We start from the raw sequence: 11,658 nt of genomic DNA on the forward strand, positions 1-11,658 counted from the left end.
GTGTGTATCAAGGATTTTATCTTGACTATGAATCCTTTAAAAAGTATGTTTATCTGCCAGATAAAATAAATGACAAAATATTTTTTTTAAATAAATAAATAAGAAATGTTCCAGAGCTAACTCAGGGTCAGGCGTACAGGAAACACTGGATAAATAAACAACATTTTAAAATATCAGACGAGGATAAGGTTTTTGTAGTTGAGTATCTCTAATACACACTATGGAGAGATGATCGTTAAGATCATAGGTAAAGACTCCACTAGACATGTTTTTATGTTGGTTCTTTGTTTGAATTACAAATTAGAGAAGATTTTGTCAGAGTTTTCACATTAAGACGACTAGGTTCGGAATCTGTCTTGAGTTAAATTCAGCTTTGATTTAACTTTATTAAATGAGTACCATTCGCCAGAGTAGCCTGTTGTCTGGGCAGCCGAATGAGTAGAGCAGAGACTGTCCGTAAAGTAGAGAGTTCTGCACATTCTGACCTTTAGCTGTTGGGAAGAAGGGTTCAGAAATGTTGGGTCCACAGCCACTCCTGAGTTAAAATCAATACAGATGCTCTTTAATTGATCAAAGTCTGGGGATAGCCAGTCAAGATTCCCCAAACTGTCTATGAGGACAGAAAAGGGGTTATCAACTCAGATAAAGCACTAACTGTACCCAAATGGGAACCATTCAATGACTGACGTCTCATCATGTGTAACCAGAAATACTCTCATCTGTTGTAATGTCATTTCACTGGCCCAGAGGACCAACTCACACAACCACATTTACATATAATGGCTTTGGGGGCTGTTTGATGTGTGTATATCCACACCTGTGTGTGTGTGTGTGTGTGTGTGTGTGTGTGTGTGTGTGTGTGTGTGTGTGTGTGTGTGTGTGTGTGTGTGCGTGTGCGTGTGCATGTGAGAATGAGTGTCTGCATGCGTGCATGTGTTTGTGTGATCCTATTGATATTGATGGTATAAGGTTTCGATTGTATCTTATCGTCCTAAAGTCAATCAACAGGTGTTACTCCAAAAGGGAAACCTCTAGCCCCTAACCCTAACCCTAAGCCTAACCCTGATATAAATGCAAACTGAGTGTGATGGAATCTGATGGTGTGCACTTGTCCATGGTGCATCTCCAGGGTAATCAGGACATGCTGGGAATGAATATGATATCCAGCATGGACATCTCATCAGCATACCAATTCCTCTGTGTAACCAGGGCAAAACTAATAGATTTGGCGCCCTCTAGCAGCCATTTTTTGTACACTTTAAAATGAAAACTTCCCCCTTTCCCATATTTTCACTAGATGGCCATGCTGCACAGTCTTATGAATAAGGAATTAACTATTTGGTCTTGAATGAGGGTTAGCGTTCGGCTTATGTTAGGGGTGAGGTTAAGGTTATGGTAAAGATGTTGTGATAAATACATCCCAAAAGTGTTGTATTAGATTTGGGGCTGGGACAATGATCATTTAATTGTGTAACCAACAGTTTACCCAATAGCATTTTTTTTTAACATTAAGTGGGTAACGTTGGTAATCATTTTACAAGCAGAATGGTGCATGTCAAGAGATTTTATAATTATTTTTGTTCCTGATGCTTTTTGTTTCAGACACATCAAATCATACTTCCTTTTGAATTATTTTTGGAACATGTTTTGCCATGTATGAATGTGGTATTCAATGTGTTTCTATAGGCTATTAGATTCAATGTTTTATTTAAAAAAATGTCATATATTTTTTATACATACAGGGGTCCTGCAATTCAAAATCAAATAGCTAAATGATCTACGGTATGACATCTTAAAACAATTATATGCGTTAGCTTAGTAGAACCCCGCCTGTAACTGTTATGACAAAAAAAACATGACAATTTGCATGACAATCGTTGCCCAAAATTCCATAATCGTCATAGCCCTAATTACAGTCACTCCACCCAGGCACCAATCACCCTGTTGGGTGCAACATTCCTGTCATCCAGGACGATTCCATGGGTTACATGTGGGATAATCTTGGGAGTGGCCTTGGAGCAGTGGCCTTTCTTCCCACCAGATGACTCAGGGTTATCATTGAATACTCTGTTAGGAGGCGGGAAGTTGAAGCGTGTATTAACCACAACTGTTGTTATTGTTTGTGAACAGGGCCTGCAGGCCACTGCAGCCTGGAACCCCCTGCGGAAGTTCTCATTGAAGAAGCCATAGATGATGGGGTTAATCCCACTGTTAAAGAAGGCCAGCCAGTGGGCCACAGGGAATAGGTAGCTGCTGAGGAAGTCAATCTGCTGCGTGTCCAGATCCCTATAGTCAGTCAGCAGCATTAACGTCCACAGAGGTAGCCATGACACCATGAAGAGCACAGCCACCATGGTCAGCATCTTGATCACTTTAACACGGCGTTGGGAGCGGGCCCTTCGCACTTTTGCCAGCCTCACCTGCCTCAGGTTGATAGAGAGCTTGGCAGCGATGCAGCCATACATTATGCTGATGATGCCCAGGGGGGCCAGGTACACGTGCACAAAGATGACCATGGTGTAGACCCGACGCATCTCGGGTCGGGGCCAGTTCTCGAAGCAGACAAAGACAGGGTAGGTCTGGTTGTCCTGGAGCATGTAGGTGTCCTCCAGCTGGATGACAGTCAGGTTGGCGGCCGAGGGGCAGATGACAGCAAACGCCAGCACCCAGATGAAGAGGATGGTGAGGAGAGCAGTCACAGGCCTTATCCGATGTCTAAAGGGGTACACAATACCTGTGAACCTGAGAAAGGAGGGAGAGGTAGAGAAAGAAAGAGAGACATCACCCTTCAGATGGCACCAGTGGCATTGTGAATATTACTCACTGATTATTTGTGCTAAATTATTATCACAAAATGCAATATAGTCCCTGCATTAGTAAAGCAATTAAACATTTCTCTGTCAGCCATTACTAGATTCCCTCTTCTTTTCCAGTCCTTTACCATCATTGAGATGGTAATAGACCATTATTTTGGTCATCCATTCTTTACCATCATTAAGGCTACCCAATAACAAAACGCTGAATATGATGAAAGAGGACCCTTTACAAATGTGTGGCTTGACACTTAAAGCAATGAAATTCACAAGAGCACAACCAGATGAGGGACAGGGCTAGTGTGGTGGTCTATCAGACTAGCCCACTGGGGTATTACCTGTCAACAGCTATGGCCACCAGAGTGAAGACGGATGCTGACACTGACATCCCCTGGACCAGGTTACTCATGGTGCATGTAATCTGGCCAAATGGCCATCCTGAAAATACAAACTTCATTACACAAGCAGTAGCCTGGTTGCCAGTCTGTTTCTGCTCTCCCTCGCCGACTCATTAAAGAATTGTCATGCCAAACATGTTTGGCTTAAGACAGCAATGGAGTCAGCATGAGCAGATCTGGGACCAGGCTACATATACATAGCTGGCAGGGATTAAGAAGGACACTATTGACTTGTTGTTTCACTGTGTATTTTTAGGTTTTCTTAATGTTTTGTATACTCAGTGTAAATATATGTGAAGGGAGCAAAGGGGTGAAAAGGTGGGAAAACGCATACATGTAATAGATATTCACTTTTTAAATCATATCAACACCAAGTTGATTGAAATTCAGCGTTTTCACTCCACTCCACAGGGAAACCTTTGATAAATACAAAGAAAGTCCCATTTGAATCAAAATACAAGCACTATTCCAATATTATGCTAAATTCCCAAGAGGTTAAGAAAATGTTAAATCAAAGCAGACTGGGAATTTAGATGTCTGGATTTAATGATGCAGACAAAAGGACTGCAGAACAGTTCTGATCACTCATTCCCAAAGCAACAAATGTATGCACCAGTAGTAACTATAATTTGTCACGACAAGCGTCCCAATAATGAGTCCAGGCTATAACAAGCAAAACTCCCCACCTGATATCAGGCTGTCAATCAAAGTCGTTGGAACACAGAACACTCCAATGAGCAGGTCACTGATGGCCAAGTTGAGGATGAAGAGGTTAGTGACAGAGCGCATGTTGCGGTTCCGGAGGACCACCAGGGAGACTAGCACGTTCCCCCCGACACAGAGCAGGAGAACCACCACATAGCATAGGATGTAGCTGATGGCCATGCCGGTGGAATGCAGGTAATAAGGCATATAGGTGCGGTTGGCGCTGTCCATAGCGACGCCGTGCATGTTGCTGTTCACAGCAGTTTCATTCAGTGACGCAATCTCCATATTCACAAGTCCCCTTCCAAGTGGAATCACATTAGAAAAATTAGGTATAGTGTACATTTTGCCATTAAAACTTTGCAGATACAGACAGATTTGTTTTAAGAAAAGGAAAGAATGGAAAAGGAAAACGATCAGATCGGTGTTCAAATACTATTGAAGGTATTGGAAAGACATTTGGGAGTAAGTATTTAGATATTTTTTATTTGTAAAGACAAATAGTTGAATATCGGAATGTATTTAGAAATACTCAAATACACTGACTCAAATACACTCCCATGCATTCACTCCCATGCACTCCCATCCCACCCAGGTATTTGAAAATAGTATTTGAAATAAGTATTTGGTAGTTGGCTATTTATAGGAAATTATTTGAAAATCCTCAAAATCCTAACAAATAATCAAATACAGATGTATTTGAACACAGTTCGAAAATGATAAAGCCATACACAACAAAATTCCCTCAAAAAAAAAATCATCATAACCATACTCATTCATGAAAGGTTGACATTTGGACAAATCCCCTCCATCATGATTTGTTGTTATTATATTTTACTATAACTTATCAAATGGCACTTATGTTCTTACTGAAACAATTGCTTTACTGTATAAGCTCAGCGAGAATGGTGAGTGAAATTCATATGACTGAGAAGACCAAAGTTCCCATTTCATAGAAATCTGCAGGATGACTATTGTCAGAGAGGCACTTACCTTTGGAAGAGCTCCACAATAGTTATTTTGTCCGGTCTTGTCTGTGCAGCAGGTACGCTCTACTGTGCCTCGTAATGACTCTAGTCTGTCTCTAGACCCGCATCAGCATCCCTCATACTTTACAATGATTAGGCTACTGTACCACATGATAGTGCAACCAATAAATGCAGCCTATACTACAGGATGGAAAAATTATATTTATGTAAATTCATGCTTTCCATTTGGATTTATAGTAAGCCTACAGAACAACTTAAATTAAATTTGATGATCAGACTATAGTTCCTTGAAATAGCCTAATCTATTTTCCCCACCACTATAAGACTGTTGCCTATTCATTATCCTGAATAATGACACAATAACAAGTGAATTAGACACTTCCAGATCTGTCTAGAAACATGTAAATGGAGTGTAAGCTACTGTATGTATGATCATCTACAAGGAGAGTTATAAGGAAAGTCCCAAGAGACTTGAAATCAACACGTAACAAAGTAGTTAGCAGATGTGACTGTACAGTATAGATACCAGCAGTGGTGTAAAGTACTTAATTAAGTTTTTAAAAAACGTTTAAGTATTACTTAAGTCGTTTTTTGGGATATCTGTACTTTACTATATATATTTTTGACAACTTTTACTTTTACTGTCTACCAGTGGACATCTAAGAGGGTTGCAAAATCCTGTTATATTTCAATTACTTGTTAGGTCTCTCACTTATGGGTAGTGTCTCCTTTTATGGGCAGAGTAAAGGAAGGTTCCTATCACAAAACGTCTGTTGTAGAGAGACAGGAGCAACGGACAATAGTGGACCACTCCACTTCCTACATGGGCCCATAGTTCACTCCTATCTTTGCTTCTTTTATCTCTCTTACGGATTTGATCAACTTGGACATCTGCTTTCCTGCTAAACTGTTCACATGTGGACCGTCAAGGACCCCACCGAACATAAGAAAGCAACTTCTCATTGAGCTCACAATGAAGAAAACGTTTCAGTCTGTAGTTCATGGCTAGCTCTTGCCCACTTAGCTACCTACTTTGTGGCACTTATTCCCACCTAGGTGGAAAAATAACATTTTTGACAGCTATGAAGAACACACATTCTCTTCCACTAACAACATGCTTGCTATAGCTAGGCTACCAAAGTGAACACTAGCTAGCTAACAACATGTTTGCTATAGCTAGGCTACCAAAGTGAACACTAGCTGGCTAACAACAGTCTACTAGCTACACGGTTACAGTGTCGAAAAGTGTCAATGCTCGAGCTATGGCAAATTCTAGCCTCAAACGTCGGGTACGATAGGCTACCGCTCCACGCTCATCGTCCTCCCAGCTTTCGGGTGAACAGACAACTGAACAACCCATACTTGCCCATACTGAGCACAACTGGGCTGAGGTTATGGACATTCTCCCCCCGTATATGCGGTTTGACAGCCTAGCATTAGGGGAAGATGACTTGATCATGGACGAGAATGAAGACGATATACTGTGTCTCTTCCATAGAGAAGAGGAGGTGGAGGAGGTTGGGAGGACAGAATGCTGAGAGGGACAGGTTCGAGGGAAAAAGGCTTCTGTCCCGTACCACCTCGGGAAAGCAACGTATCCCAGCCATACCAACCTGCTTGTTGTAGGCCAAATACAACTGGGACAAGCCCATATCTGGCAAAGCCCTAGCCAGGGACACCACTGCCATGGTATTGCACAATATGGAGTTCCTCCAGTCGTAGAATGCTCTCTGGACAGCCACCTCATCCCAGAACGCCGTGCCTCTGCTCTCTGTCCTGACTTTCCCTGGGAAGTTGGAACGTTTTTCTGCCTCCATCCACCACGAGGTGACATATCAGAGCGAGCTACTGGAAGAGATGGGCAACCTCCTTGACAAGAGCCAGCCAAACTCACTACTCTTCGAAGAGATCTGTGTAGTCTCAAACCTCAACCTCTGCGCCTCCAGGGGAGCTAACCAAGGCTGTGGGTGCGTCACGTTTGGGTGAGAGAGCTCTGTGGCTGAACCTGTCCAGCCTCACAGAGAAGGAGAAGGCAGACTTCCTAGATGCTCCCATCGAGCCAAAGGAACTGTTTGGCCCCACTGTCGCTACTATGCGGCAGAGTGTGGAACTGCACAGAGCAAAAGGAGAGGCTTTCGACCCGGATCCTGTCCCAACACAACTTCCACAATCCAAATCCAACTTCCACAATCCAAGAGTCCAAGTCAAACTAAGATTCTTTATTTTCTGAGCTCAGAGAGAATAACAGAGTTACACAGTGCAGTGTAGACACTGAATTCCAAAGCATTGGGTGATAAGCACATATCTTTATAGTTTCCTGTTCTTGGGCGGGACTTTCAGTTCTCCTTTTATCCATACAAGGACACAGGAGCAAGCTGGTTTGCAACACAGGATGATACTCCCAAGAACAGGAGATTATAACATGATAGTTTTACAAGGTTAGTCACATACTCAGTTATATGGACACATACAATACAAAATTCCCCATTACACGAGCCAGTGTGCCAACTCGGCAGGAAGAGGTCAGTACCAGCGGCCCAGCATACTGCTAATCCACAAGTAGGCGCTCAAAACAGAAACTGGGGCAGACAGTCCTACACCACAGCCACCCCAACGATATGAATATATGAGTCAAATGAACAGTGGCCACCTCGCCACACAGGCAGTCCATGGGTCCTGGGTCCTGACTACGGTTACGAGAGGCTACAGGCTTCAGTTCGCCAGAAAATTCCCCTCATTCAATGGAGTGGTGGTTTCAGTGGCGAATGGCGATTTAGCTCGAATACTAGAGGAGGAGAACTCCTTTCTGTTGAGCAAAAGGGCTTCTACTCTCCTTACTTCCTGATTCCCAAAAGGGTTGTGGTGGGGGGGGGGGAATAAATAAATAATATTTCCTTCTTAAATAATACTTCATATCAGAAGCGCGAGTCATATCATTCCGCCAGTGCCTCACCCTGTTCCAACTTCGCCAAAGGCCAAAGTCTCTATCCTAGGGCTAGTAGCTGTGAGGAAGGTGATGACTGAGGACAGATGCAGTTTACCAAGGCAGAGATATGAACAGACTATGGCCCACACAACTCCACCTCAGTCACAAAAACTACCTCTAATTGCTTACAGTGCTTTAAGCCCTAAAGCAATTTCTGCCTTTTCTCTGGAATTGTAATATCCTGACCAGAACAGACAATACAATACATTACAATGGCATACATCAACCGCCAGGGTGGTGCCCGATTTCTGCGCCTGCACAAACTAGCCCACAAACTCCCGTTGTGGAACAGAGCACATCTCTTATCATTACACACGACTAATGTCCCAGGCGTAATGAAAACAGGGGCGGACTTGTTGTCCAGGGGGAATACCCTATATGGGGAGTGGGCACTCCATCACCAGATACTGGCCCAAATATGGGACAATTAAGGACAGGCATCTATAGATCTCTTTGCATTGCGCAAAAACGCACACTGCCTGCAATTTTCACGAACAGGCAATAGGGGTAAACGAGTTGGCACACCAATGCCAACAACTTTAAGTGTTCCCACCTCTCAGTTTAATTCTCGCCACCCTATTCAGGGTGAGAGAACAGCAGGACCTATTGGACAAGGGGAAAGCCTTTTTTCCCTTTTTTTTTTTTTTTTACCCCTGGAGGGTCTGAGGGCTCACTTCACCAGAGGTATGGCTACAACATGGGCATTTTTCAAAGGCATCTCTGTTCAAGAGATCTGAATGTGTTGGGGTATTCCCCATACCTTTATGAGGTTCTACCGACTGGACATCACTGTGCCCTCAATAGCGCATATGGTGCTTGGTGTTGCTTCTGTTGACCTTGTATTTTTCACAACAGCATATTTGCACTTCTCATCATACAGTGGGACAAAAAAGTATTTAGTCAGCCACCAATTGTGCAAGTTCTCCCACTTAAAAAGATGAGAGAGGCCTGTAATTTTCATCATAGGTACACTTCAACTATGACAGACAAAATGTGAAAAAAATTCCAGAAAATCACATTGTAGGATTTTTAATGAATTTATTTGCAAATTATGGTGGAAAATAAGTATTCGGTCACCTACAAACAAGCAAGATTTCTGGCTCTCACAAACCTGTAACTTCTTCTTTAAGAGGCTCCTCTGTCCTCCACTCTTTACCTGTATTAATGGCACCTGTTTGAACTTGTTATCAGTATAAAAGACACCTGTCCACAACCTCAAACAGTCACACTCCAAACTCCACTATGGCCAAGACCAAAGAGCTGTCAAAGGACACCAGAAACAGAATTGTAGACCTGCACCAGGCTGGGAAGACTGAATCTGCAATAGGTAAGCAGCTTGGTTTGAAGAAATCAACTGTGGGAGCAATTATTAGGAAATGGAAGACATTCAAGACCACTGATAATCTCCCTCGATCTGGGGCTCCAAGCAAGATCTCATCCCGTGGGGTCAAAATGATCAGAAGAACGGTGAGCAAAAATCCCAGAATCACACGGGGGGACCTAGTGAATGACCTGCAGAGAGCTGGGACCAAAGTAACAAAGCCTACCATCAGTAACACATTACGCCGCTAGGGACTCAAATACTGCAGTGCCAGACGTGTCCCCCTGCTTAAGCCAGTACATATCCAGGCCCATCTGAAGTTTGCTAGAGAGCATTTGGATGATCCAGAAGAAGATTGGGAGAATGTCATATGGTCAGATGAAACCAAAATAGAACTCTTTGGTAAAAACTCAACTCGTCGTGTTTGGAGGACAAAGAATGCTGAGTTGCTACCAAAGAACACCATACCTACTGTGAAGCATGGGGGTGGAAACATCATGCTTTGGGGCTGTTTTTCTGCAAAGGGACCAGGACGACTGATCCGTGTAAAGGAAAGAATGAATGGGGCCATGTATCGTGAGATTTTGAGTGAAAATCTCCTTCCATCAGCAAAGGCATTGAAGATGAAACGTGGCTGGGTCGTTCAGCATGACAATGATCCCAAACACACCGCCCGGGCAACGAAGGAGTGGCTTCGTAAGAAGCATTTCAAGGTCCTGGAGTGGCCTAGCCAGTCTCCAGATCTCAACCCCATAGAAAATCTTTGGAGGGAGTTGAAAGTCCGTGTTGCCCAGCAACAGCCCCAAAGCATCACTGCTCTAGAGGAGATCTGCATGGAGGAATGGGCCAAAATACCAGCAAAAGTGTGTGAAAACCTTGTGAAGAATTACAGAAAACGTTTGACCTCTGTCATTGCCAACAAAGGGTATATAACAAAGTATTGAGAAACATTTGTTATTGACCAAATGCTTATTTTCCACCATAATTTGCAAATTCATTAAAAATCCTACAATGTGATTTTTATGGGGGTTTTTTCTTCTCATTTTTTCATCTCATCTTTTTAAGAGGAAGAACTTGCACAATTGGTGGCTGACTAAATACTTTTTTGCCGCACTGTATAGTAACCTACTTGCATGTATTCCTTATACAGTTAAAGTCGGAAGTTTACGTACACTTAGGTTGGAGTCATTAAAACTAATTTTTCAACCACTCCACAAATTTCTTGTAAACAGACTATAGTTTTGGCAAGTCAGTTAGGACATCTACTTTGTGCATGACACAAGTCACTTTTCCAAAAATTGTTTACAGACAGATTATTTCACTTATAATTCAAAGTATCACAATTCCATTGGGTCAGAAGTGTACATACACTAAGTTGACTGTGCCTTTAAAAAGCTTGGAAAACTCCAGAAAATGATGTCATGGCTTTAGAAGCTTCAGACAGGCTAATTAACATCATTTGGAGGTGGAGGTGTACCTGTGGATGTATTTCAAGGCCCACCTTCAAACTCAGTGCCTCTTTGCTTGGCATCATGGGAAAATCAAAATATATCAAATATTGTAGACCTCCACAAGTCTGGTTCATCCTTGGGAGCAATTTCCAAACACCTGAAGGTACCACGTTCATCTGTACAAACAATAGTACGCAAGTATAAACATCATGGGACCACGCAGCCATCAAACAGCTCAGGAAGGAGACGCGTTCTGTCTCCTAGAGATGAACATACTTTGGTGGAAAAAGTGCAAATCAATCCCAGAACAACAGTACAGGTTGTTGTGAAAATGCTGGAGGAAACAGGTACAAACGTATCTATATCCACAGTAAAACGAGTCTTATATCGACATAACCTGAAAGGCCGCCCAGCAAGGAAGATGCCACTCATCCAAAACCGTCATAAAAAGCCAGACTACGGTTTGCAACTGCACATGGGGACAAAGATCGTACTTTGTGGAAAAATGTCCTCTGGTCTGATGAACTGCTTGGCCATATTGACCATCTTTATGTTTGGAGGAAAAAGGGGGATGCTTGCAAGCCGAAGTACACCATCCCAACCGTTAAGCATGGGGGTGGCAGCATCATGTTGTGGGGGTGTTTGCTGCAGGAGGGACTGGTGCACTTCACAAAATAGATGGCATCATGAGGAGGGACAATTATGTGGCTATATTGAAGCAACATCTTAAGACATCAGTCAGGAAGTTAAAGCTTGGTCGCAAATGGGTCTTCCAAATGGACAATGACCCCAAGCATACTTACAAAGTTGTGGCAAAATGGCTTAAGGACAACAAAGTTATGGTATTGGAGTGGCCATCACAAAGCCCTGACCTCAATCCTATAGAATATTTGTGGGCAGAACTGAAAAAGCGTGTGCGAGCAAGGAGGCCTACAAACCTGATTCAGTTACACCAGCTCTGTCAGGAGGAATGGGCCAAAATTCACCAAACTTAT

At 42.9% G+C, this 11,658-nt stretch overlaps 1 protein-coding gene across 1 annotated transcript; it reads right to left on the bottom strand.

The window, feature by feature from the left end:
- Nucleotides 1-1,774: 1,774 nt before the first annotated feature.
- LOC110523709 (neuropeptide FF receptor 1) lies at nucleotides 1,775-4,204 on the bottom strand. Its single transcript, XM_021602649.2, has 3 exons — nucleotides 3,898-4,204; nucleotides 3,152-3,251; nucleotides 1,775-2,742 (listed from the first exon to the last, which is right to left on the bottom strand). The coding sequence occupies exons 1-3, from the start codon at nucleotides 4,202-4,204 to the stop codon at nucleotides 1,917-1,919; spliced, it is 1,233 nt and encodes a 410-aa protein (XP_021458324.2). The 3' UTR covers nucleotides 1,775-1,916.
- Between the last annotated feature and the right edge of the window lie 7,454 nt (nucleotides 4,205-11,658).

The sequence above is a fragment of the Oncorhynchus mykiss genome, chromosome 5 (assembly GCF_013265735.2).
Source record: "Oncorhynchus mykiss isolate Arlee chromosome 5, USDA_OmykA_1.1, whole genome shotgun sequence".
NCBI classification, from domain to species: Eukaryota; Metazoa; Chordata; class Actinopteri; order Salmoniformes; family Salmonidae; genus Oncorhynchus; species Oncorhynchus mykiss.

Bases quoted from the DNA above. Each gene is read 5' to 3' on its own strand.
- LOC110523709 (XM_021602649.2), bottom strand. From the start codon at position 4,204: ATGGAGATTGCGTCACTGAATGAAACTGCTGTGAACAGCAACATGCAC. The intron at 3,252-3,897 runs GTGGGGAGTTTT...TTGTATTTTCAG, and splicing joins GATTGACAGCCTGATATCAG to GATGGCCATTTGGCCAGATT. The intron at 2,743-3,151 runs GTAATACCCCAG...CTCCTTTCTCAG, and splicing joins GTGGCCATAGCTGTTGACAG to GTTCACAGGTATTGTGTACC.